Here is a 22451-nt window from a genome sequence, read left to right as displayed (position 1 = left end):
TCGGAAGTTGGTTATTTTTGTATGTAACTGGGGTGGCTTCAGGGTGAGTAAATCATGGTGTTATTTTCATTATTGACCAAACTATCCCTTTAAAGACTTGGTAACACTTAACATTAAGGTTGTATTTGTCAACATTATTTAATGCATTTGCTAACTTGAACTAACAAGCCAGTGTTTGGTTACTTTATTTTGTGCCCAAACACAGGTTTGGAAGAACTTGAGGTTGGGTAAATTATTTAACACTGGTCATGTTTGGGTGAACTATCCCTTTAATGTAAGTTAAAGCAAATACAGTTGTTAATTCATTATGCATTATGTTAACAAATACAAACTTATTGTGAAGTGTTTTAAAATGATCTCATATAGCAAGTCCATGAGACCAGCACAGGCTGTTTGTTAATGCTGAAATCATCGTGTAACACAAGCAATGCTGTTTGCCTAGACTCACTCGTGCATCACAGGACGGACTACGGTTGCTCCGTTAACATGGGCGTTGTAGAAGAGCGTGTAGAGATAGGGCAGGAGGGAATATCGGATGTTCAGGTAATGCTTGGAGGTGTTCACCAAGAGGGAGTCATCACCGTACCATGCAGGATCCTGGGGTTGGTAGAGGCATAGGATCATAAAAATCAGGGATGGAGAAATAAGAAGGGGAGTACTGGAGAGAAATGGAGAGTGAGAAATGGATTTCACTGTGTGGATACTGATAATATGTTCATCATGGCAAAGACCCATCGGTCGCGCAGACAGCCGTGGAATGATTACTTGCCGACTAAAAGGTCAAATCTTATTCATCTAATTTCACCAAGAATATCATTTTCCATTCATCCTCATTTGCCCCCTCCAACTCTCGCTCCGGAGGTCTGATTGCTTCTCTCACGCCAATCTCACAATAATGATTAGGGAAATAAATCTTCTACAAATAGCATTTAAAGTGAGAGGACACGTTTATAATTCTAAGCGTTGCCGTAGGTCCAGAATCGTGAAGTGCGAATTTTGGAAAAGGAAGACGTTTTGCAGGTTAAATGTTTATGGATATTTAAAGGGCAAGGCGTACTTCGTAATTTTGTGCGTTGTGATTGCGACTGAAAGGGTAAAACGCGCCGACTTGCATCCAGCGTCTGCACAGTTCTTCAGGAGAGTCGTCGAAGAATCCACAGATATCGGCACCAATCTGCAAAAGAATTGTCATTATTAAAATTATTACACAAAACTAAAAATAAGATATTGCAATGTCTCAGTTGGCTCTCATAGACATCAATTATTATTTGGGGATGTTTGCTCTTTGTAATCTCTCTAAAATTCTCAATATGAACTCTAATATTTAATCAAATTCTTCAAATAATACAGTATGTCGACAACTGTCTTGTTTGTATTTATTTAAAATCTAGTAAATTTTAAGGGAATATATTACAAAGTACAGCATGATGAAAAATTTAATTTGATACATTATGTAATGCAACCCCACACGATTTTGGAGACGGCAATAGACGGAGATGTTTACATTGACCGTTCCATGATAAATTCATTGAATGTGACTGTTGAGTCGGTCAGTCAATGTTAATTCAATTCAAACTGGAACACCGCTCCAAAGCGGCCATTCAATTTCTCATTGCATTTCACAGAAACTCAATCAGATCTAAAGTTATTCCCCTTGCTGTCCCTAAAACCTTTCTGTGTCTCTCAGTGGGGCTGTTGTGTTTTTAAAAAGACTTGTGGCTTCAATCAATAGCCCAAGTTGGAAAAGATGTCTGTTTGGATATATTTGATGTCGTAAACGGAGGCAAATTGCTTACATAAGGGATTCCAAAGAGGTTAAACTCCAGCATGCCAGGAATGGCCCACTTAATGTCATTCCAGTTGGCGGCATTGTCTCCCAGCCAGTGCCCTGCGTATTTGCCCACCCCAGGGAAGGAGGAACGGGTGAAGACCATGGAGCGGTTTTTCCCAAATACTTTTCTTGTTGCCCTGGAAGCAAAATGGCAACATGGAGTTAACAAGAGTGTTGGCACAGCAACAGAAGAGCAGCAAACACTGTGCCAACACGGAGAGGACTCAGAAATCTATAGAGGCATAAAAACACAGTCAGGAGTTATGTGGGAGTTACGAATACGAGCAGAAAAAGAGAGGGGGTGGCACAAAAAAGAAAAAAAGTGAAACAAATCAATGAACTTGAAATTAGAAGAAGACTTCCTGGTGAAAATAAAGGATGAAGACAATAAGATGATACAGCTCAATTGCTCTTGACCCCCTTTGAGGAAGCTATCGTGTCATTCGGCACTTGCCGAACGCTACCGAAGCAGTGAATCACGAGCTGTTTGACTCACCACTGCTGTGAGTTTGACTCAGAACTGTCATGTGTTCCTGTATTACATTCATCAAACTCATTGTCAGAACAACACAATTCAAAACTTTTTATTAAGTAACTTGTTCCTTTAAAGGGATAGTTCGGCCAAAAATGATACCAAACCCATGATCCACCCACCCCGAAGCCGTCCGAGATGCACACGTCCATCATTTCTCAGACCATGACATTTTCAGTTATTTTAGAAATTGTTTTAGATCTTTAAGTTAATCAAATAGGAAGTTATGGGGTCCACGACCTTCAAGTCCAAAAACCAGCATCCATCCCTCACAAAACAAATCCAAACGGCTCCACGATGACAAACAAAGTCCTTCTGAGGGTAATCGGCGCAGTTTCGTTGTAGAAATATCCACATTTAAAACTTTATAAACCAAAATAACTTGCATCCGGTAATGCCACCATCTTAATCGCGTCCGGATTCAAGATCAGACTTTACGCAGCGTACAGAGGTTACTCTGCTGCTGCTTTCCCTGCTGAAAAAAACAGCATCAAACCAGCATGGACCAGCATGGGAATTATGCTGGTCTATATATGCTGGTTTAGCTGGTGGTCACCAGCATACCAGCACCAAAACACAACATATGCTGGTATGACCAGCATGGGATGCTGGTGCTAATGCTGGTTTAGCTGGTGCTAATGCTGGTTTAGCTGGTGCTGGTTTAGCTGCTGTTCACTAACAAACCAGCACCAAAACACAACATATCCTGGTCTTGCTGGTTTTTTTCAGCAGGGTTGTGCCCCCTCCCTCCGAATTTGTCATACATCACTAAAAAAAGTGCGTACACTACGCTAATACTCTCTCCTGAATACAGGGGAGTCTAAAATGGCGGCGCTACCGAAAGGTAGTTATTTTGGTTTATAAAGTTTTAAATATGGATATTTCTACAACAACACCGCGCGGATTACCCTCAGAAGACCTTTACTTATCATCACGGATCCGTTTGGATTTATTTTGTGAAGGATGAATGCACATTTTTTTTGACTTGAAGGTCGTGGACCTCGTAACTTCACATTTAATTAACTGAAAGATCAAAAATATTTTCTAAAATAACTGAAAATGTGTTTGTCTGAAAAACGATGGACATATGACAGTTTGGGGGTGAGTAAATCATGGGTTTAATATCATTTTTGGCCGAACTATCCCTTTAAGTGGACATATCCTGGTAACCCAGCAAGCAATAGCTGTCATTTCACTGTATTGGTTAATTTATAATCCGGCTATGAGTAACCCACTTCTAGCCAAAATAAACTTACATTTGTTTACATGTTTTTGTTAAAATAACTTGAGATATATTCAATCATGTAAGACAAGTCAACAGTGATTATAAGATGTATGGTTTTATTTATTTATTTTATTTATTTATTTTCGAACTATATGGTTAGATGTTTAAAGTAGGCGGAGCCTGCCATTGCCATCTTTCACATGTGGATAACCGAAAATAAGCGAAGAGTTGGGACATGGATGGCGGAGGTGTCATGGACATAAATAAATTGATCAAATTTTGCGTGACAATAGCACGACTTTCCGTGAAATCAGTCTGAGCCAATCATAACAGAGAAGATATAAAGGTACAGTAGCAAAAATAAATCCCTTACATTTCTGTGGCTAGGACCATGGAGTATCCGTAAAGACTGTGGACATCATAGTGGTTTCCCCATGTTTGTTTAGCATCCATACACAAGGTCTTACTGTACATGAGGTCATCAAGGATACCTTTGGAGTTAGAAAGAGGATCAGCTATTAGCCGATTCCATCTGCCATTAATAAATCTAGTTGTCTAGCTGTATTTGAGACTCACGTGGGGTGAAAGGAGGGTAGTTGAGGTTGTTATCTTTGCAGCCTTCGATGGATCCCTTCACAAAACTGGAAATCTCATTCATGTCCTAATAAAATAACAAGAAGTTAAGCTCCCTAATGGACAAGCAGCTAATTCCATTAAGAATACAATGACACCGTCTATGGAGATTTTAAAAGCAATGAAGTAGCATTGATAAAAAAAAATGCATGCCAGGATTTGATTTAATCTAACTGGAATTGATTGGATTGTGAGTAGTGGGCACTGGGGCTGGACTTTGAGTTTGTAGTGGATTGTGGAGGATTTACTCTCCTCCTGAAACACACTCAGCTTTGTGACCAGGATGTAAATGTTAAAAAAATAGCTTCACCCTGAGAGCATCTCTGTGAATCGTAAACACATTACCGCATTATCTATTGACAAAATCTATCGACAATAGTAGCTTAAATGGAAAAAGAAAGTTGTTTCAGAGGCAGAGCAAATTAGTTTTATCTTAATGGGAAACTAAGGTTTTTTTGTTGGAATAGCATGCACTGGTAAATCTGGATCAATAAGACCAGGAACTGGATTAAGGATAAATAGCATCAATTCACATATCATGTTGAGAACGTATACAACAGGTAAAAACTAACACTAAACACTTAAAAGTCTACACGGTGACACATAAGGTACTGATATGGGGAAGAATCATTTTCAGGACCTTTACTGACCTTTCCTTCATGTCATGTAAATAATGAGGTTCAATATTAGGTTATTACTGTAGGTGAGGTCTGCAAGTTACTTACAATCCAGAGAGCGTCATGCTTGACTTCTTTATAGAACCGGTCAATTTCATCAACCCACCAATCGACGCAAGCTGGGTTAGTGTAGTCAGGAAACAGCGTTTCACCTGGCCACACCTCACAAAAAAGAGAAATGAGGCGAAGAGGGGAGAGGATAGAAGAGAATGTCATAACAAAGAATAGTTTACATCTGGAAAATACATTTCCTTTGATTTTAGTCACTTAAAAGCATGTTTTTCTTTTATCTCTATGTCTTTTTTATCTTATGCTCTCTTCTAGTTTGACCCAGAGTTGCATGTAAGCTTGATATTAAACGTTAATGCAAAATCAATGAAAACATTGACCTGAAATAAAGCCATAAAAAAGCAATTAGCATCCGGCCGGGTCTAATCGGCTACAAAATCATGACTAGCGATGCTATTGCCACGTGATATGTGTTTTATTGCCCTGCCGAGTGACATAATCTCATAAACTCAAGGTTACAGATGGTAACATAATGGTGACGATCGATCACATGGATGGGTTTCATGCGTTTAGAAAGCACTTGACAAACTTCATGTCAACTTATTCAATGTGCTTTATTCTAATGAACTTATAAATTCAACATAAATGGATGTGTTTATGTCCTTCCCTATCATCACGTTCAATTCAACCGAGACCACAAACTCATAAATTTGGTAAGATATTATTTTTTTATGATCCAGTAGTATTGTTAATGCAATCAGATTCTTTTAGGGTAGTAGTTAGTCTTTTGCTTAAAGCAGAATTGAACCCTAGACTTTTTAACCTGTTATCACAGGTAATTATTTGTCCATTTTGCATTTTACATGAGAAATACAGAAATTTGCAAGATTTTGATTATTAGATTGATAGTGTGTTAAAGCGGAATTTTCGTAATGGTCTTTGATGGACTCAATTAACCAGAATGCACTGCGCGAAACTGAGTCATTAGCTCCACCCACTTACCAATGCAGCCTTCAGGTTTGTTCGACTTCATGCGGTGCCGCAAGTCAACCGACAGCCGGATGACTTCAAGGTTCTGCGAGAGCGATTTAAAAGCAAACACCTCTGTATGATTTCGCGAATCGGTCTCGCGGTACTTTGACGTCACCCAGCTGTCTATTCTTGTGGCGCCGCATGAAGTTGAACAAGCCTAATAACTTCTTTTACCGCTCAACCTGCTCTCAAATCAACTTAAACCTCTTACACTCTGAGGCTATTTTGGGGATTTTCGCCTGGATTTGGCCTACCCAATTTCAAAAGCTTCTCATACCCACAAGCAGAGGTGCACATATAAAAGTTTGGTATAATTTTACAGGAAACCCTTTGAAATTACATAAAACACTGTTAAAAGTGCTAAACATGGTTGTATGTGTTGTCAGTCCTCTAATAAACACAAAAATAAATAGGCGCTTTTTGGTGTTTTTTTTCTAAAGTCTGTATTTAAAAGTGTATAACTCTGGCCCTGAGTGGGAACGAAACCTGCAGACAGTTTTGTTTGATTCCAGCAATTGCCAGCTTACAGAGGAAAAAGGAATTTTTTCTCTATCATTATAAATGCAAAAGTTATTTTACTACAACTGATGGGAGGAATAATACGCTTTCTGTATACTTTGTATATATATTTCTGCCTAAAAACATTTGAAGTGCTCCCATAACCACATACAGTGGAATAAATGCAATTTCTTTATATCATTTTAAAGAAAACCCTTTGAAGTTACATAAAAAGCTGCTGTTTGTGACAAATAGTGTTATTTATGTTGTTTTTCATATGATAAACCACCAAATTGTATTTTTTTATGTCATAAATGCTGTCTCTGATAGTGTATAACTCTGGTTCTAGGTGCTCTAGCAGACTGCAGAAAGTTCTGGTTGTTGCCAGCAGCAGACAGTAAACATCCAAAAAAAGAATGAACTCTTTAGCATGTTGCATTCAAAAGTTATTCTCATTTTACTGAAGGGTGCGAAAATAAATTTTTCATATAAATATTATTTTTTTGTTTTGCACATAAATAGCAAGGGATTATAATATTCATGCACACAACCAAAGAAAATGCTGTGAATGGACTCATTTTTTAGTGTAGGACCTAAGAGAAAAGATGATGTATCATTTGTGGCTATATGTGCTATCTGAGGCAGTCCACACTCAAGTTTCCCATATGTTTACAAAAGACGATTTTTTACCTCATTATTCATTCGACGATTGTAGGATATGTGATAATACTAGGACAAAAATAACACTGCAGTTTTATTCCTGAGAATGAGAGCTTTCATTTGATATAAGACTTGCCCATGTTTGTCATACTTGAAAAATATGAAATATGTGAATATTAAATGATATTCAAAAATATGGGGGGGGTGATAGTGTAAATAAAGTGTAACTAACTTTCTTACAGTAAAACATATCTCAAAGTGATGCATATCTGCAGAAAATAGAGAGTCTAAGCTTTCAAACAGTATCTCATATGTGGTACTGGGTCCATGACAGACCATTAAAAATGAAAGGAATATTTTATATTAAGTCAAAATAAGATAATTCTGGACCCGGTACAGGGTCCACAGAGTCAACTTGAAGTTAGCCGGCCGACCAACCCAACCAAAGAGTAACTCAGCTTTAATGGTCTCAGAAGGGGAAATAACAAAAACCCTACATAAAAGATGATAACCTGTGCAGAATATGGATGTAAGGACAACAAATTCAGGCCACCGGGAGTTTTTATTGTTTACATCAACGCGACACACAACTAACAGATTACTCGAAAATTTGAATATGCAGCCAGCACTTCCGTCAGGAAGATTTTGAGTACTGTTTTCAGCCCAGTTTTTCTGCGGACTCAGGTAATGTAAAATGGTAAAAATATCTAAAACATAAATTTTCTTAGTTGTAGCTTGTTTTGTGTAACTACGATAAACATACTACATAGAAAGTTATTATCATGTTGTTGTTATTATGAACACGAGCAAAGCAAGCTTACGTAAGCTCATCCTGTGCAGCTGTCAATCAAAGAACGTTATCATCTACTGTCAATCATCTCGCCTCAAGACCCGCCCCCATTTAGAACGTTCAGAATTTGACGGGTCATTACTGTAGCAGTTAAAAGCTTTAATTTTTATATGGAGTTTATACATATGATGGCAGCACAATCAACTACATTTATGTGATGAAATTGTTGGAGCATAATGTTGTTTCAGGGTGGACTTCTGCTTCAAGTGAAGAACATTGCAATACCCAACCATAGTAAAAAGACTATAATATTAATCCGTCATGGCTAGAAGAACTTACCTCACCCAATAGGGGTGTTTCTCCATCTGCTTCATTGACCCAAACTTTAGCGTCATTCCCCCTTTTAAGGGTTTCGTATTCCCCATTCAACCTTTTACTTGTGGACACAGCAGGGTCCTATGAAAAAAATATTTTAACTAACGTAACTGTACAAAAATATAGTGTAAACTTGTGTTTACGTATGTGTTTATAAACTTCCTAGACTAACATCCAAATTCAAAAGGAAGTTAATTTGTAATTTTTTTAAGTAATTTCAGTTTATTATTTTAAATGTTGACTAGCGATGCGTTGCTATAACTTATTAAAACAAGTTGAATTTGATAACTTATAGACAAAATGTAAAGGGGGGGTAAGTTGAAATTACTTTTTATTTTTTTCCATAATTAAAAAAAAATAATCATGCAAGCATATTTTTTTGTGAAACCTGCTCACCAGTATGATAATGTACTTCTGCCCCTTCTGATGCATGTAGTCGGCAAATTGAGGTAATTCTTTAAACTTGTCCATATCATAGGTAAAGATCTTTTTGTCTTCCATATAGTCAATATCAGTGAACTGGACATCCTGAAACACAAAACACGCATTTAAGACCACCCTCAAAGCTTAATATTTCCTTAAAGGTCCTTGGTTTCCACCCAGATGGCCTGATGGGTTCAACAACTGGTATCAGAAGGCTTTATATAATCCCATAGCACTCATCCTGTACCTGTAAAAAGACATTAAACTACAGAAATCTTGATTTTGTCTTAATGTCTCCATAAGAATCAGTACTCTCAGCTTTAATGGTGGTTAGCACCTGTTTAGCATGCTAAGATCGTATAGTAGCGCCGTTGTCTGTTCTGATTTTTCTGAAAGGCTTGACTTCCATCACTTATAAGCAGATGGTGAGATTCTCCTGCCAGTAATTTGCTTATGCTAATCAGATGGAGATGCAATATCCTAACATGCTAATGCCCTTTTTGTTCAAATTACATCAAACATTGAGCATCGATGCATCTTTCAGCGATTAAAGCCCTGCCATGAGGTGCTAAACTCTTCCAACTGCAGTGAAAAGTAAAGGTGAAATTCACATTTTTGCAGTCATTTTTCATGAATGTGTAAGATAGCGGCTTTGTTCTGTGCCATTGACTGTGGCTTTTGTAATACTGAGTCGAGCCGCATTTGAAGAACAAAGTAAAAAACCTCCTACAGTTCCTGGCACTTACATATGGAAGGCCAATCGCTCGGTTCCTCTCCACGGTTTTCTTCAGCTCATCCAGGCTGCCGTAGTCCCAGCGAGAGAGCTGGAAGCCCAGAGACCAGTATGGAGGGAGGAAAGGTCTGCCAATCAGCTGGAGACACATAAAATACTGTTAGACACATCGAACATCACAGGAATCCCTTAGGCTAAGTTGGAGGGTTCATCTAGATGACTTGACTTCTACAGCTGGAAGTAGTTAACACTTGTTCACATGAATGAAGAAACATTCTTGATGGCTGCCTCAAAAAGACTTTCATTTTTCCCAAGTAAGGATGTTGATTTTGTGAAAATGAACAGATAACCTCATACGGCATAAAATACATTTCTCTGGCCAAAATATATTTAAAAAATATGCTGAATACATTTTGTAGAAGGTAAAGCTTAATGAAATATATTTTTGAATTTGAAAATATATTTATTTAACCTTCATATATTAACATATATTTCTAAATGTATTTCAGGGGCAAAAAGTACATTTCTAATTTTACAACCCATACGACAATATATATATATATATATTTATTTTTTTTCCCAGGCCATAATATAAGCTTGTATTAAAGTATTAGTATAAAATATCTGGGCCCTATTTTAATGATCTAAACGCATGGTCTGAAGCACACGGCGCACAGTCGGATGTGTCCTAATGCACTTTTGCTAGTTTAAAGACAAAAAAATGGTCTATGCGCCTGGCACACAGTCTAAAAGGGTGGTTCCTATTCTTGTAATGAGTAATGGGTGTGTTTGGGCATAACGTTTAATAAACCAATGAAAGTCTCATCTCTCATACCCTTTAAAAGCAAGTTGTGCTTGTGCCAATTGGGATTGCTTATTTACATGGTGGAGTTTGTAAGCAGAAAAACTGTAGGCAAAAGAAGACCACCAGTTTATTGGTGTTAAAAAATTGCATTGTGTTTTATTTATTGAAATTGTGATTTTGTAATTAAAGCTTTGATTCTCTTTAAACGTCAATATTTCAGTAATGGAGTAATAAGTAAAATAAGTGGTGCTATAAGTGAAGAGTTTCGTTGCAAAACAAGATAACTCTGTTTTTTTTTATTTTTCAGAAATCTAGTTTTTTGGTTGTTCATTCCAATTAATATCAATTCAACTGCAGTTGGTTTGTTTTGATTTAAACCTTCATAACTTAAAAATACAGCACCATAAAACAAAATAACATGATATCATAATAATAAACATGTCTTGACAAAAATGTTAAAAACGTATTTATCTCGTTTTGCAACGAAACTCTTCATATGTATTTCTGAATTATTTATTTATTACAATTGAATTATTATTTTTTTAAATTTATCAGACCAAAGAGGGATCCACACAACACAGCTTTATGCATGTAATAATGTTATCAACGTTTGACTATAAATATTCTTAATTTTTATTTGCTTTTATTCAGTTATTTTCTGATTCTAACCTCAACATGTTTAAAGCAAATAAATGATATATATGTAGCCTATACACTGTAAAAAAAAATTGCTGCCTTAAAATCTTTTGTTAAATCAACTCAGATTTACAAGTCATGTCAACAGAGATGAGTTGTCACAACTTATAAAATATAGTTGAGAAACTTAATTTTATAAGTTATAACAACTCACCTGTAGTTATAACAACTCATGCGTAGTCAAGATAAATAATAGTAAATTGAAATTACGTAAATCCGAGTTGATTCAACAAAAAATTTTAAGGCAGCAAAGTATTTTTTACAGTGTATATATATATATATATATATATATATATATATATATATATATATGATTTACTTGCTTTACACATGTCGAAGTTAGAATCAGACTGAATAAAAGCAAATAAAATATAGTTTATAGTCAAACATTGATAAATATCTGAAACATAACATAGCAACAAGCTGGACTAAAAAAAATATTTACTGTACAATTTGAATCTCCATTCTTGAAACACAAGTAACCTTGGATCAAATTCTATATCCTCCAAAGAATATTACAGTTTTTACACATCTAAGTAAATATGAGACAATATTTCTGAATAGTGTATAAATGTAAGAGCCGGTCTTATAGTCAACATTTTAACGTAATTCACACAGCAGTGAATGAGAAATATATAAGTGATTTTACCACAGTCTAATGAAACTGTCAGAGAGTTGGTTCAGCCTTCGAGCTTACAGGGAAGCCTTTATACAGGAGTAAATCTCTAAATGTGAAACTTCTGGTTCTTTACAAGAAGAGTCAATGAGGTATAGGAACATCTGAGGGTCATGAAAGTTTATTGAGTTTTAAAGGTACACCAAAAGCATTCACACACTCTTGGGAGTCACATAAAAAATGTCTGAATGTCATTGCATTAGATTACAGAATATCAAAGCAGATGCTACAAGAGTTTTAAAGCAAAACTACCTTCACTCTTCACAGCAGATTTTGCTATTGCTTTTTGGCATTAAAGTGGTTTTTAGTGGATGTATGTAGTTCATCACATTAACCATGAACATTTGTCTGACAACCAATTGGACCCACAATGTACATTTATGTATCCTTTTAATAATTTAAAGAAGACATTTCACAAGACTTGTCAAATAAATCTTTGAGTATTATGTGAAGTTTTAGCTTAAAATACCCCACAGATAATTTATTATAACATGTTAAAATTGCCACTTTGTAGGACAAAGATGTGAAGAAAAATGTGCCGTTTTGGGTGTGTCCTTTTAAATGCAAATAAGCTGATCTTTGCACTAAATGGCAGTGCCGTGGTTGGAATGCACAAATTAGGGGCAGTATTATCCCCTTCTGACATCACAAGGGGAGCCAAATTTCAATGACCTATTTTTCACATGATTGCAGAGAATGGTTTATCAAAACTAAGTTACTGGGTTGATCTTTTACACATTTTTAATGTTGATAGAAGCACTGGGGACACAATAATAACACTTAAACATAGAAAAAGATATGTCCCCTTTAAATATCGTGTGTTTTTATTTAAAATGTGTTTTTGTTCTTTAAAATGAAATGCCACTTTCTGTACACTGTAAAAAATACTTTACAAAAATGTATTATTTTTTTAATTTAATCAACTCAGATTTACAAGTCATGTCAACTTACTAGTATTTATCTTGACAAGAGATGAGTTGTTACAACTTATAAAATCAAGTTGACTTTTTTCAACTATATTTTATGAGTTATAACAACTCACATGTAGTTATAACAACTCATCTCTGACTTGTAAATCTAAGTTGATTCAACAAAAACTGTTAAGGCAGTATTTTTTACAGTGTAGATATTTAGTTGTGTAATGCAATGAAATTCATACATTTTAAATTTCCATACTTTTCTTTTTTCTTCGCTATATGCACTTTTTGCATATAGACATGCATAACATCATGGATTTATATTCAGTGGTTCCTAAAACATGTTTAATATAAGATGGGGTCTCTTAGGAAAAAGCCACACTGTACTACACATCAGAAAACGTGTGGTCTCCCCACAAGGACACATTTTTTTTTACATGAAACAGCTATTTCCTCCAAGCAAGCATCTCAAACGTTTCTATTTATATCAAGCAGTAAACGCTCACCTTCGTGAACTCGTCCACAACCGCCTCTGGTGTGTCACCGACAAGGATGTAAAAGTCTAAAACCCCTCCGATGGTCCGGAAGGTCACGGCCGGTGCGGGCTGGAGCGTTACCTCTGTCACAGACATGGAAAGACAGACATGCAGTAAACAACATAAATTGCTTTAATTCTCTAACCTTTAACAAAAGCAGCCATGCTGAACTCACAAACACACACCGAACGCACACAGCACGGCTTGTGGATGGACACAACAAATCATTGTATGAAAGTATACGATTTTAGCCAACGGCGAGACTCATGTTTGTGACTGAGCAAAAATGGCATAACAAGCTTTTAGGGGTAATTTTTTTACCTCCATGGCATTGCTGTTCATGAGGAAAACACCAAAGGATTTTCCGCTCTCATCTTCCAAACATGTGAAGTAGGGATAGTGGCCGTACAGGTTGTGTGTGCCCTGAAAATAAAATAAAATAACAAGAATCCCCTTTCAAGTTTGTAGTAAATTTATATATAAAGTAAATGTTCTGTGGGGTTGCAAAGTCCAAAACCAAATCTGTTTTTCTTCACTTAATTAGAAATAAAGTTACTTGTGATAAGTAATATTTAAAATGCATTTCTAGGTAACACATTTGTGATGCACCATTAAAGCAAGTTAGATGCAGTTTAAAACCTTTTCAAGTCATTATGGGAAAACACGCAGATTTTGAAATTTCACTCAGTTTTGCATTGTTGAAAATATAATTGGTCAAGAAAGGATTTCTATTATACCGAGCCCCTAATGCAGTGCTTCTCAATTATTTTCTGTCACGCCCCCCCTAGGAAGAAGTAAACATTTCGTGCCCCCCCCCCAACTCTCCGCCGCGACTGTAAATAGTATAATTTGTCTATAAAATTACACATCTGCAAAACATTGTATTCTTATTAACATTAAAGAAAACACAAAAAAAAGAAATATCAATCAACTTACAACTTTATTAACATTGTTTTTTTAGTCTGTAACAGAAAAGACTAAAAATGCATCAATTTGCCTGAAATAAAATAAATCAATGCTTATTTACAGTATATTTTTTGACCATTTGATACTGAAAAATTTTATTAAATATAATCAATAAATAATAATAAAAAACTCAAGCGGCTTATCAGCGTGTTTGGGGTGTAATGTCTTTAAGTGACGGTGCAAAAAAAATCACTTCCTGAAAAAGTATTTTCCCCGGGTCTCGCGCGCCCCCCTGGTGTCGCTTCAAGTCCCGCCCCACTATTTGAGAAGCACTGCCCTAATGTGACATTGGAGTAAAAAAATCTAAAGTTTAGTTTCATGTGCTCATGTGAAACTTTCATGTGCAGAATTTTTTTTTAAGTTTAGTATCGCATGAGCACGTGAAACTTTCGTACGTGCGATAGTTTTGCGTGCGATAGTTTCACATGCGCACGCAAAACTAAACTTTATTTAATTTTTCCTCCATGTCCCCTTAGGGGCTCCATACTATTAAATGTGACCCTGGACCACAAAACTAGTCACACGTAGCATGGGTAAATTTGTAGCAATAGCCAACAATACATTGTATGGGTAAAAATTATAAATTTTATGTCAAAAATCATTGGGATATTAAAGGCGGGGTGCATGATTTTTTAAAAACACTGGTAAATGGAGTCGGGCTGAATACAGTACCAAAACACACTTGTAGCCAATCAGCAGTAAGGGCCGTGTCTACTAACTGGCATCGTTGCCTGGGTTGCGCATGTGTGGGTGGGTCTCTCAAAATAGGGTCCAGATTATTTTGGGGTAGGGGCATGTTTGTTTAGGTGACTATAAATGTCAACACTGGCTTTTAGAGATCATGCACCCCGCCTTTAAGTGCAGATCATGTTCCATGAAGATTTTTGTAAATTCCCTACAAATGTGTCACAAGTAGTGGGTATATTTTAGCAAAAGCCAACGATAACATTGTATGGGTCAAAATTATAGATTTTTTTATGCCAAACATCATTAGGATATTAAGTTCAGATCATGTTTCATGAAGATATTTTGTACATTTCCTACCATAAATATATAAAAATATATATTTATCATGAGTAATATGTGTTGCTAAAGATTTTTTTGGCACCCTCAGATTCCAGCTTTTCAAATAATTATATCCCGGCCAAATATTGTCCTATCCTTACAAACCATACATCAATGGAAAACATGTTTACTCAACTTCTAGATGATGTTTAAATCTAAATTTCAAAAAATACCTGTATGACATTCTTGTATTGGGTATTGTGCAATAGAGATGGTATTGACTATAGCAGGAGTTAATGTGGAATTGTCAGGATGGGGTTGGATGTGGGGTATTTTGTAGGCCTATAGGTAATTTGGTGTGTGTTGTGTACAATGTGTCGCCTTGTTCTCTTAAATGCCCAAGATAAACTTCTCCAATAGGAGACGATAAAGGATTATCTTATCTTGTGGTCCAGGGTCACAGATTATTTAAAAAATGCTAAATAAAATAAACTTCACTATAGTTGACTGTTGGGATGTATAAGTATAAATGTACAGTGTACATACAGTACTGTAGCAATGACTTACACCATTGGGAAAGGAATCTCTTGTAAAAATAGGCCAGGTTTTCCAATTGGTGTCATGGAGGAAGTTCTGATGGACGTGTTCTCCAAGCCCATAAATATTATGAGATGGGAGTTTAGCAGAAAGCTGAAGATACTGATCAGCAAAAACCAGCGGACCAATGGTTGTATCAAACCTGAGAGAGATAAAGTGAATCATTTTACAAAGTATGTTTATATAAACCTTGCAAAAGAAGTCACAAAACTTTACCTATGTTGTACTTATGATTTGTGCTAATGCTGTGCAAAGACAACTGTTCTCATTTTTTCTAAGATAAAGACAACCTTAAGACTTTAAATCTTGTGATATAAATGATCCATGCAACCAACGCCTACTCTCAGCATTTTACATACTTCAGATTAACTCTATATCTAAAGATGTGTACTTACAAAAGATTATAAAAACATTCAGATAAGATTAATGAGCGTATTACATTATAATATCAATTTTATAAACTAATGCTATCATCTTAGTCACTTGTTTGTTCGACTATACAGTCATTATTAGGTTTTAAAGTCATAAATGCCAAAAGTCCAGCCAAGAGATAAAAGATTACTGAATCATGCTGAATCAGCGAGCATTTTGCAATGCACATACGGAAAATGATGATGGTCTTAACATTAAATGAGAAAGTAAGATTATAAGATTTTAAATGAGTCACATATGACTCAACACTCACAGGACTTTTTTGGAAGACGACCTCAAAACTTTCAGTCCAAAAGGTTTCTGGATCAACTCCACTTCGTATTGAAGGGGTTCTGTGGGAGGGCTGGAGGGTGGTTTCACGTGTTCGTGAGGTACCTCAAACCTGTCTTTCTTTGCATCGGTGATCTAGTGAACAAAGAAAAAATTACACCAATGTGTACAAAATAAGATGTTGTGGCTGTTTGTGTTAGTTTGAAGGACTTTAATAAGCAAACCTTAAATCGAAGACGATTTTCCGTCTGCTTTTCTACATGGAAGGTCAGCTCCTTAATATCAGCTCCAAACAGTGACGGGGCATCCATTCTTTGCAACTTGCCCTCGATATCTACAGCAGAAGGAGAATATTTCCCATGAGGCCTCAGTATATTGTCTACTTTTTCCGCTGCATGCTCGGTTGCACACTTTTTAAAGTGCAATACAATGGATTAGAACTTTTATAAAGAAAATATGTGTTGCTTTGCAGTATTGCAATGATAAGAATTGAGAGCGCTTCATGGAGCATTGGTTTGGGGTTACTACAGGGCATTTTTTGTGGTTGCTAGAATGTTCTGGGTGTTATTGGCCCAATGACCTTGATCAAAGGCACAATGGTGACTCCACATGTTAAATTACTGGTGGTTATATAATGTCTTATCTACAATCCCTAACTCTATAATGTATTGTGTATCGTAACGTTTTATTACACCAAGCTATCAATGCGAGGCGGACTCACGTGTGCTATCAGTTTTGTGTTCGGTGACAGTGTAGCCATGGTTTTTGGAGAAGTAACACCAGGGGACGTTCGTATCATCCAGTGGACTCCAACAGCATCCTCTTTCCAAACATTTTATCTGGGAAGACATACAAAAAAGTCTTGGCAAAGCATGCTGGGTGGATATATACACTGGTATTTACTATACAAGACGTTTATCTGGGAAGCGCCTGCTTCCGGAAAACAGTCCACTCTCTCTGCTAGCGAAATTTCTGGGCATATTGGAACGATCTCTGTACCTGACCCAGACCCCGACTCTGGACAATATAGAAAAAGTGCATTGTGTTATATTTTCATAGACAATTGAATAATTGGTGACTTTAGACAGAAAAATAGATAAAAGACTCCTATATAAATCCAGCGGTGGCCGGTGACTGCTTTTCAGAGGAGCACGAATTCAAAATATGTGTTTGGAGTGTCATGTGAACCATTTGCATCATGCATCTTGTCAAAATACGTGCCTGGTGCACCCTCGAAAAAGAAGTCACCGGCTGCCAAAACTATATCTTTATCACCTTAACCATAGTAAAAACAATGAAACACAACGTTTCTTATAGCTTTTTGCTTAATCATGTACACAGCAAAATTTTACAAGGTCCCCTTTAATCATTTACAAATGCAACCTTGTGTGATAGGGCTTTTCCAGTTCAAACATGTATAATATATTGCAGCATTTTCTCTTGAAACTTGAGATTTCTCTCTCTCTCTCTCTCTCTCTCTCTCTCTCTCTCTCTCTCTCTTTCTCTCATGTGCGATATGTTTTGCCAAAATATACTTGTTTATTTTGTTCCCTGATCTCCATCAGTACCCTGTACTCCTAAAACAAGGTCGTCTGAAAGCACAGGGACTCCTTCCTCCCAGTCCAGTTGTCCTGGATACAATTTGCTGCTTTAAACATAAACCATTTGACCGACATCAAGGTGGTAAATTAAAATTGAGAGTGACAGATGTCATAATAAGCATGTCTGAGCGTGCTTGAGCTGCTGCTCCCCGTGCGATTCGCTCGCCGATGCGGCTACACGCTTCCTCTGCTTTTAGATTCCTCACTGCTGGGTGTCCTTGATAACTATCAGGGCGGACGTATTTTTTATGCTTTAGTGGAACATCAAAGACTCACATTTCTCGCTGTCCTTGACGAAGCAGACGCTGTGTTTTTATCTTTAATAAACTACTGCTAGGGAGCTGTAGTCCCACAGGACAATATTTCTGCCCTAGGTCCACAACAAACACTTTTTTGAAGTAATATTTTGTATCTAAGAACTGTTTTTTTAGGTTTAGTTTTACTATGCACCACATTGTCATGTCCTCCACATTTTTGTTAAGATACGGCAAAACAATACATTTCTGTATCCAAAAATAATTATAAATATATGCTAAATACATTTTGCAGAAAATTACGGAGCCCCTAAGGGGACATGAAGCAAAAATTAAATAAAGTTTAGTTTTGTGTGCTCACGTGTAACTTTCGCATGCGCACGTGAAACTACTGCGTTTAGTTTTGCTTTTAAAAAAATTCTGCACATGAAGGTTTTGCGTGAGCACATGAAAGTTTCACGTGAGCACATGAAACTAAACTTTAGATTGATTTTACTCCAAGGTCACCTTAGGGGGTCGGTAGAAAATAAAGCTTAATTAAATATGATTTTGAATTTGAAAATATATTTTGTTTTAACCTACAACATATGTTTTCTTCCAATGCGACGTGAATATATTTTCTTGACTTGAAATATATAGAGGCCTAAATATATTTTTAAATGTTTCAAAATATATTTAGTTTTATAAATATAAACAATTTACAAATATGCTAAAAAAAAGTTTGCATAAGTAAAAATAAGGTGCTTTGAAAAATAAAAGTCATCTTACCATATCCAGAGATACAAAGTCATCATATACAATAAATCCCTTATTATGTCTAAGAGACTCAATAATCATATTTTACATTTTAATCCTTTAATTTTTCATATTTAAAAATGTTTGTGTGCTGCTGCTCATCCATGTGTGTAAAAAGCAAGTGCACATTGTTGTCTTGTTTAAAGGCACATATTACTAACGCGCTCTTTAAATAACAAAAATATATATATATATATTGTGGCGTAGTCTATTCTAGTTGCCTTCAGTGTTGGGGGTAATGCATTACAAGTAACATGCATTGCGTAATAATATTTATTTTCTGAAATAAAAGTAACGCATTACTTTTTAAATGTACATATTAATATTTTAGTAACTTAATAATAATGCAAGTTACTTTTTAGTTTAATTAATTTGATAAAAAATATGTACTGAATTAAACTGAACATAGTCACATTATGCACTCTACTGGGAGGTTTACCGGACATGGATTAGACTAGTCCTGTTTTTAGTTAGGCATGTTTGTTCAAACTAGTTATATTTCCCAATTAAATTAAGGCCTAGTCCTGGCTTGAGCTAATCCTTGTCTGGGAAACCACCCTTATGTGTCCACACCTGTGTGGAAAAGTTTGAGTCAGAAACTGAGATGGCAGGCCAGAGCTCGACATCTTTGTGATGAAATATGCAATTTCTTAATGCAGAACTTTTCAGTCATAAAAATACCTGCAAGGCCTAAAAGAGATCAAGCCTTAGCCAAGAAAAAGTAACGCAAAAGTAACCAAAAAGTAATGTAAGCATTACTTTCCATGAAAAGTAACTAATTAACACAATTAGTTACTTTTTTGGGAGTAACTTAATATTGTAATGCATTACTTTTTTCCCAACACTAGATGCCTTAAAATCGAGCAACGTGCCAACGATGCGCCTGAACAACCCTTTTTATTTAGATCAGCACACCCATGGGTGCACAAATGGCCGCAAATGCATTTGCTATTTAAACAACGTTGATGGTGGACGTGAACCCCGCCAAGCTGAAACACACTTGCAAATTGCGCCTGGTGTATGATAGGGCACCTAATATTCCACCATCCTTCAACTTTCGTTTCCATTATGCAAAATTTTTTGCTTTCTTTCCAAAGTTTAACTTTTTAAAGTATACATATTGTATATTATAATGTGTATATTAAAGTATCTTTACCCACCTTCCTTGACGAGTGCCGGCTCCCCAACTGCAAACAGAATGACAAATGCGACGGCAACGATCAACACCAATGCAAACAGCACTATCAGGGTCACCTCCAACCCCGAAAAGCGCCGCTTTCCCATCTGATCAACACAAACACACATAAAGACTGTGTAAACATAATTCATCTTGCTGTATGTATTTGACATGCACAGTAAATGCCCTTGCATAAGTCCATGGTATAAATTATTGTTTTACTCTTTTCTGTTCATTGTTTGCGTGAGTTGTGTATCAAGAAGTGGATGGTGAATATCACCATTACTGTGGTTTATGTGGGCTAGTTGTTTATTAGGCATGAAATCTGGATAAAAGTGTTTAAAATGCATGACATTTTTATGGTCTATTGAGCAATCTTGGATGGACACTGCTGACTGCTGATAACCAGACAAACCTAGATATTATACATCTAGCAACATTAAATCTGAGCCTGTTTAATCTTTGAAAATCGTCTGATTCAGCATGATCTGAAATGTCTTACTTTCAATGAAACTTCACACTACATCTGATCTTCATTACAGTTTTCTATTTTCAGCAAACACAGATTCAGACAATTCCCCCTCTTTGGCTCCTATCCTGAGAACAGAAAGTCTCAGGAGAAGCATGTGATTTATCTTTAATACTGGCAACAACAAGTTTGAAACACTCCCTCTATCTGCCATTGGTTGGTCAAACAGTCCAAACCACAAACCCACACCACTGATTAATACAATGTTATCAGCATAATACTGTCGACATCACAAATTTACAGTTAGTGTGTAAAGATATAACAATCATATCGAATGATAACCACTATGATGATAAAGCTATTGCTCACCATAAAACATGGTTATTTTATAGCAGCATGTTTGGTTAAACCATGGTTAGAGTATTGAAGTCAATTTACAGATTAAAGTTGTCACACTACAGTAAAAACATCAAGCAATTTGGGGCAGTCAAAAGATTAATCACGATTAATCACATACAAAGTGAACATTTTTGCATAATATGTTTATGTGCATGTATGTTTTTATATATTTTATATCATATAAAAATGTAAAAATATATAAAAATGTATGTATTTGTGTATACATAATAATTACACACAAATATATTACACAAACAGAAACTTTTATTTTGTATGCGATTAATCACAATTAATCTTTTGATAGCCCTACAAAAAATATATTTTTTATCAGAATCTTTGTCTTGTTTTTAAGAAAAACATCCAAACATCTTTTCAACAAGATGAATTTAGTCAAGCTGGAATTACTGCATAAGACTTTCAAAGACTTTTTCTTGAATTAAGTTGATTTTTTACTCCATTGGCAATTTGTTTTCCTTGTTGTTTTGAACATAAATCTTAGAAAATTGCTGTGAGGTTAAGATGGGGAAATACATATTTCTCTGTTTTAAGCCTTATTATCTTACACAATATTTTATCTGAAGAAAACTTCAGATGATTTGAACTTGTTTACTGAGAAGAGGAAAAATACTGCTTGAGAAATCTTTTTTCATTTCAATAAACTGTTCAAATGTTCCTATAAAATCCACAAAAATGCAGCCAAATAACCTAAATAAATACAGCCTTTATGTTGATGTCTAATAAAAAAAACCCATTAAGCTTTAAATGAAGTAATTGTAGTAAAGCATGATGAGTATTTCTCTTACTGTACCTTCAGTCTGCTAATTCCTCCCTGTTGTTGTTGTTCAGTGTTTCTGTGTAAAATCACAGCACACCGTTGATGAAGAGCAGATGCTTCTTCTGACACTTTTGTAGCAAAGGAAAGAATAAAATCACTCAGTAGGTGTGTCTAGATTTTACAGCTTTACAACGATAGGTCGCAAACAAAGGCTAAGGTACCACTAAACACAAGCGTCTTTCTGTCACACTCACAAAACATTCACAGACATGCTTGTTTACGTAAAACATGACTTCCTCTAAACAATCTAAAATCCCACAGAAGCAGAGTTAAAAGTTATGATGTAAAACTTCCTTTCTGCACTATTTCTAAATACTGTAAATGTGGACAATTGTGTAATGTTAAGGGGATGTGCACACCAAAGCTTTTAAATGCAGCTAAAACACCAGAGGTACACCGACTGCCAGCTTTCTTCAGCTGAGCGCTTTGGCTGCTTTAATGCTTCGGCTTTGTTTATCAGTTGTTGTACAATGTGATTGGACGGCTGTGTGAGAATTGACATTGACGAGCTGAGCTTTTCAATCAAAGTTGAATAGTTTTCTATCTCAGTGATGGCATGGAAAAAAAACGCAGAGCACTGGCTTTCAGCGTAAAAAAAAACGC

General features: G+C 36.0%; 1 protein-coding gene across 3 annotated transcripts in view; it reads right to left on the bottom strand.

Moving 5' to 3' along the window:
* si (sucrase-isomaltase) overlaps positions 1-22047 on the bottom strand; it is a 63010-nt gene extending 40963 nt beyond the window's left edge. Inside the window, exons 1-18 of one of the 3 annotated variants that reach the window (XM_073853856.1) lie at positions 21822-22047; positions 20129-20252; positions 17246-17335; positions 17040-17165; positions 16543-16652; positions 16302-16453; positions 15587-15758; positions 13370-13471; positions 13019-13129; positions 9432-9557; positions 8659-8790; positions 8227-8343; positions 4947-5060; positions 4165-4249; positions 3962-4079; positions 1797-1968; positions 1060-1174; positions 449-605 (exon numbers count right to left, since the gene is read on the bottom strand). In XM_073853856.1, the coding sequence (XP_073709957.1) occupies positions 449-605; positions 1060-1174; positions 1797-1968; positions 3962-4079; positions 4165-4249; positions 4947-5060; positions 8227-8343; positions 8659-8790; positions 9432-9557; positions 13019-13129; positions 13370-13471; positions 15587-15758; positions 16302-16453; positions 16543-16652; positions 17040-17165; positions 17246-17335; positions 20129-20252 (2123 nt within the window). In that variant the 5' untranslated portion in view covers positions 21822-22047. Of the gene's footprint in view, positions 1-448; positions 610-1059; positions 1175-1796; positions 1969-3961; positions 4080-4164; positions 4250-4946; positions 5061-8226; positions 8344-8658; positions 8791-9431; positions 9558-13018; positions 13130-13369; positions 13472-15586; positions 15759-16301; positions 16454-16542; positions 16653-17039; positions 17166-17245; positions 17336-20128; positions 20253-20647; positions 20730-21821 lie in introns of those variants that run through there. The other 2 variants (XM_073853857.1, XM_073853858.1) reach the window with 2 other exon arrangements.
* Between the last annotated feature and the right edge of the window lie 404 nt (positions 22048-22451).

The sequence above is a fragment of the Misgurnus anguillicaudatus genome, chromosome 15, assembly GCF_027580225.2.
Source record: "Misgurnus anguillicaudatus chromosome 15, ASM2758022v2, whole genome shotgun sequence".
Taxonomy (NCBI): domain Eukaryota; kingdom Metazoa; phylum Chordata; class Actinopteri; order Cypriniformes; family Cobitidae; genus Misgurnus; species Misgurnus anguillicaudatus.
Note: the sequence above shows the minus strand (reverse complement) of the source record. Positions and strands in the feature narration are given on the sequence as shown.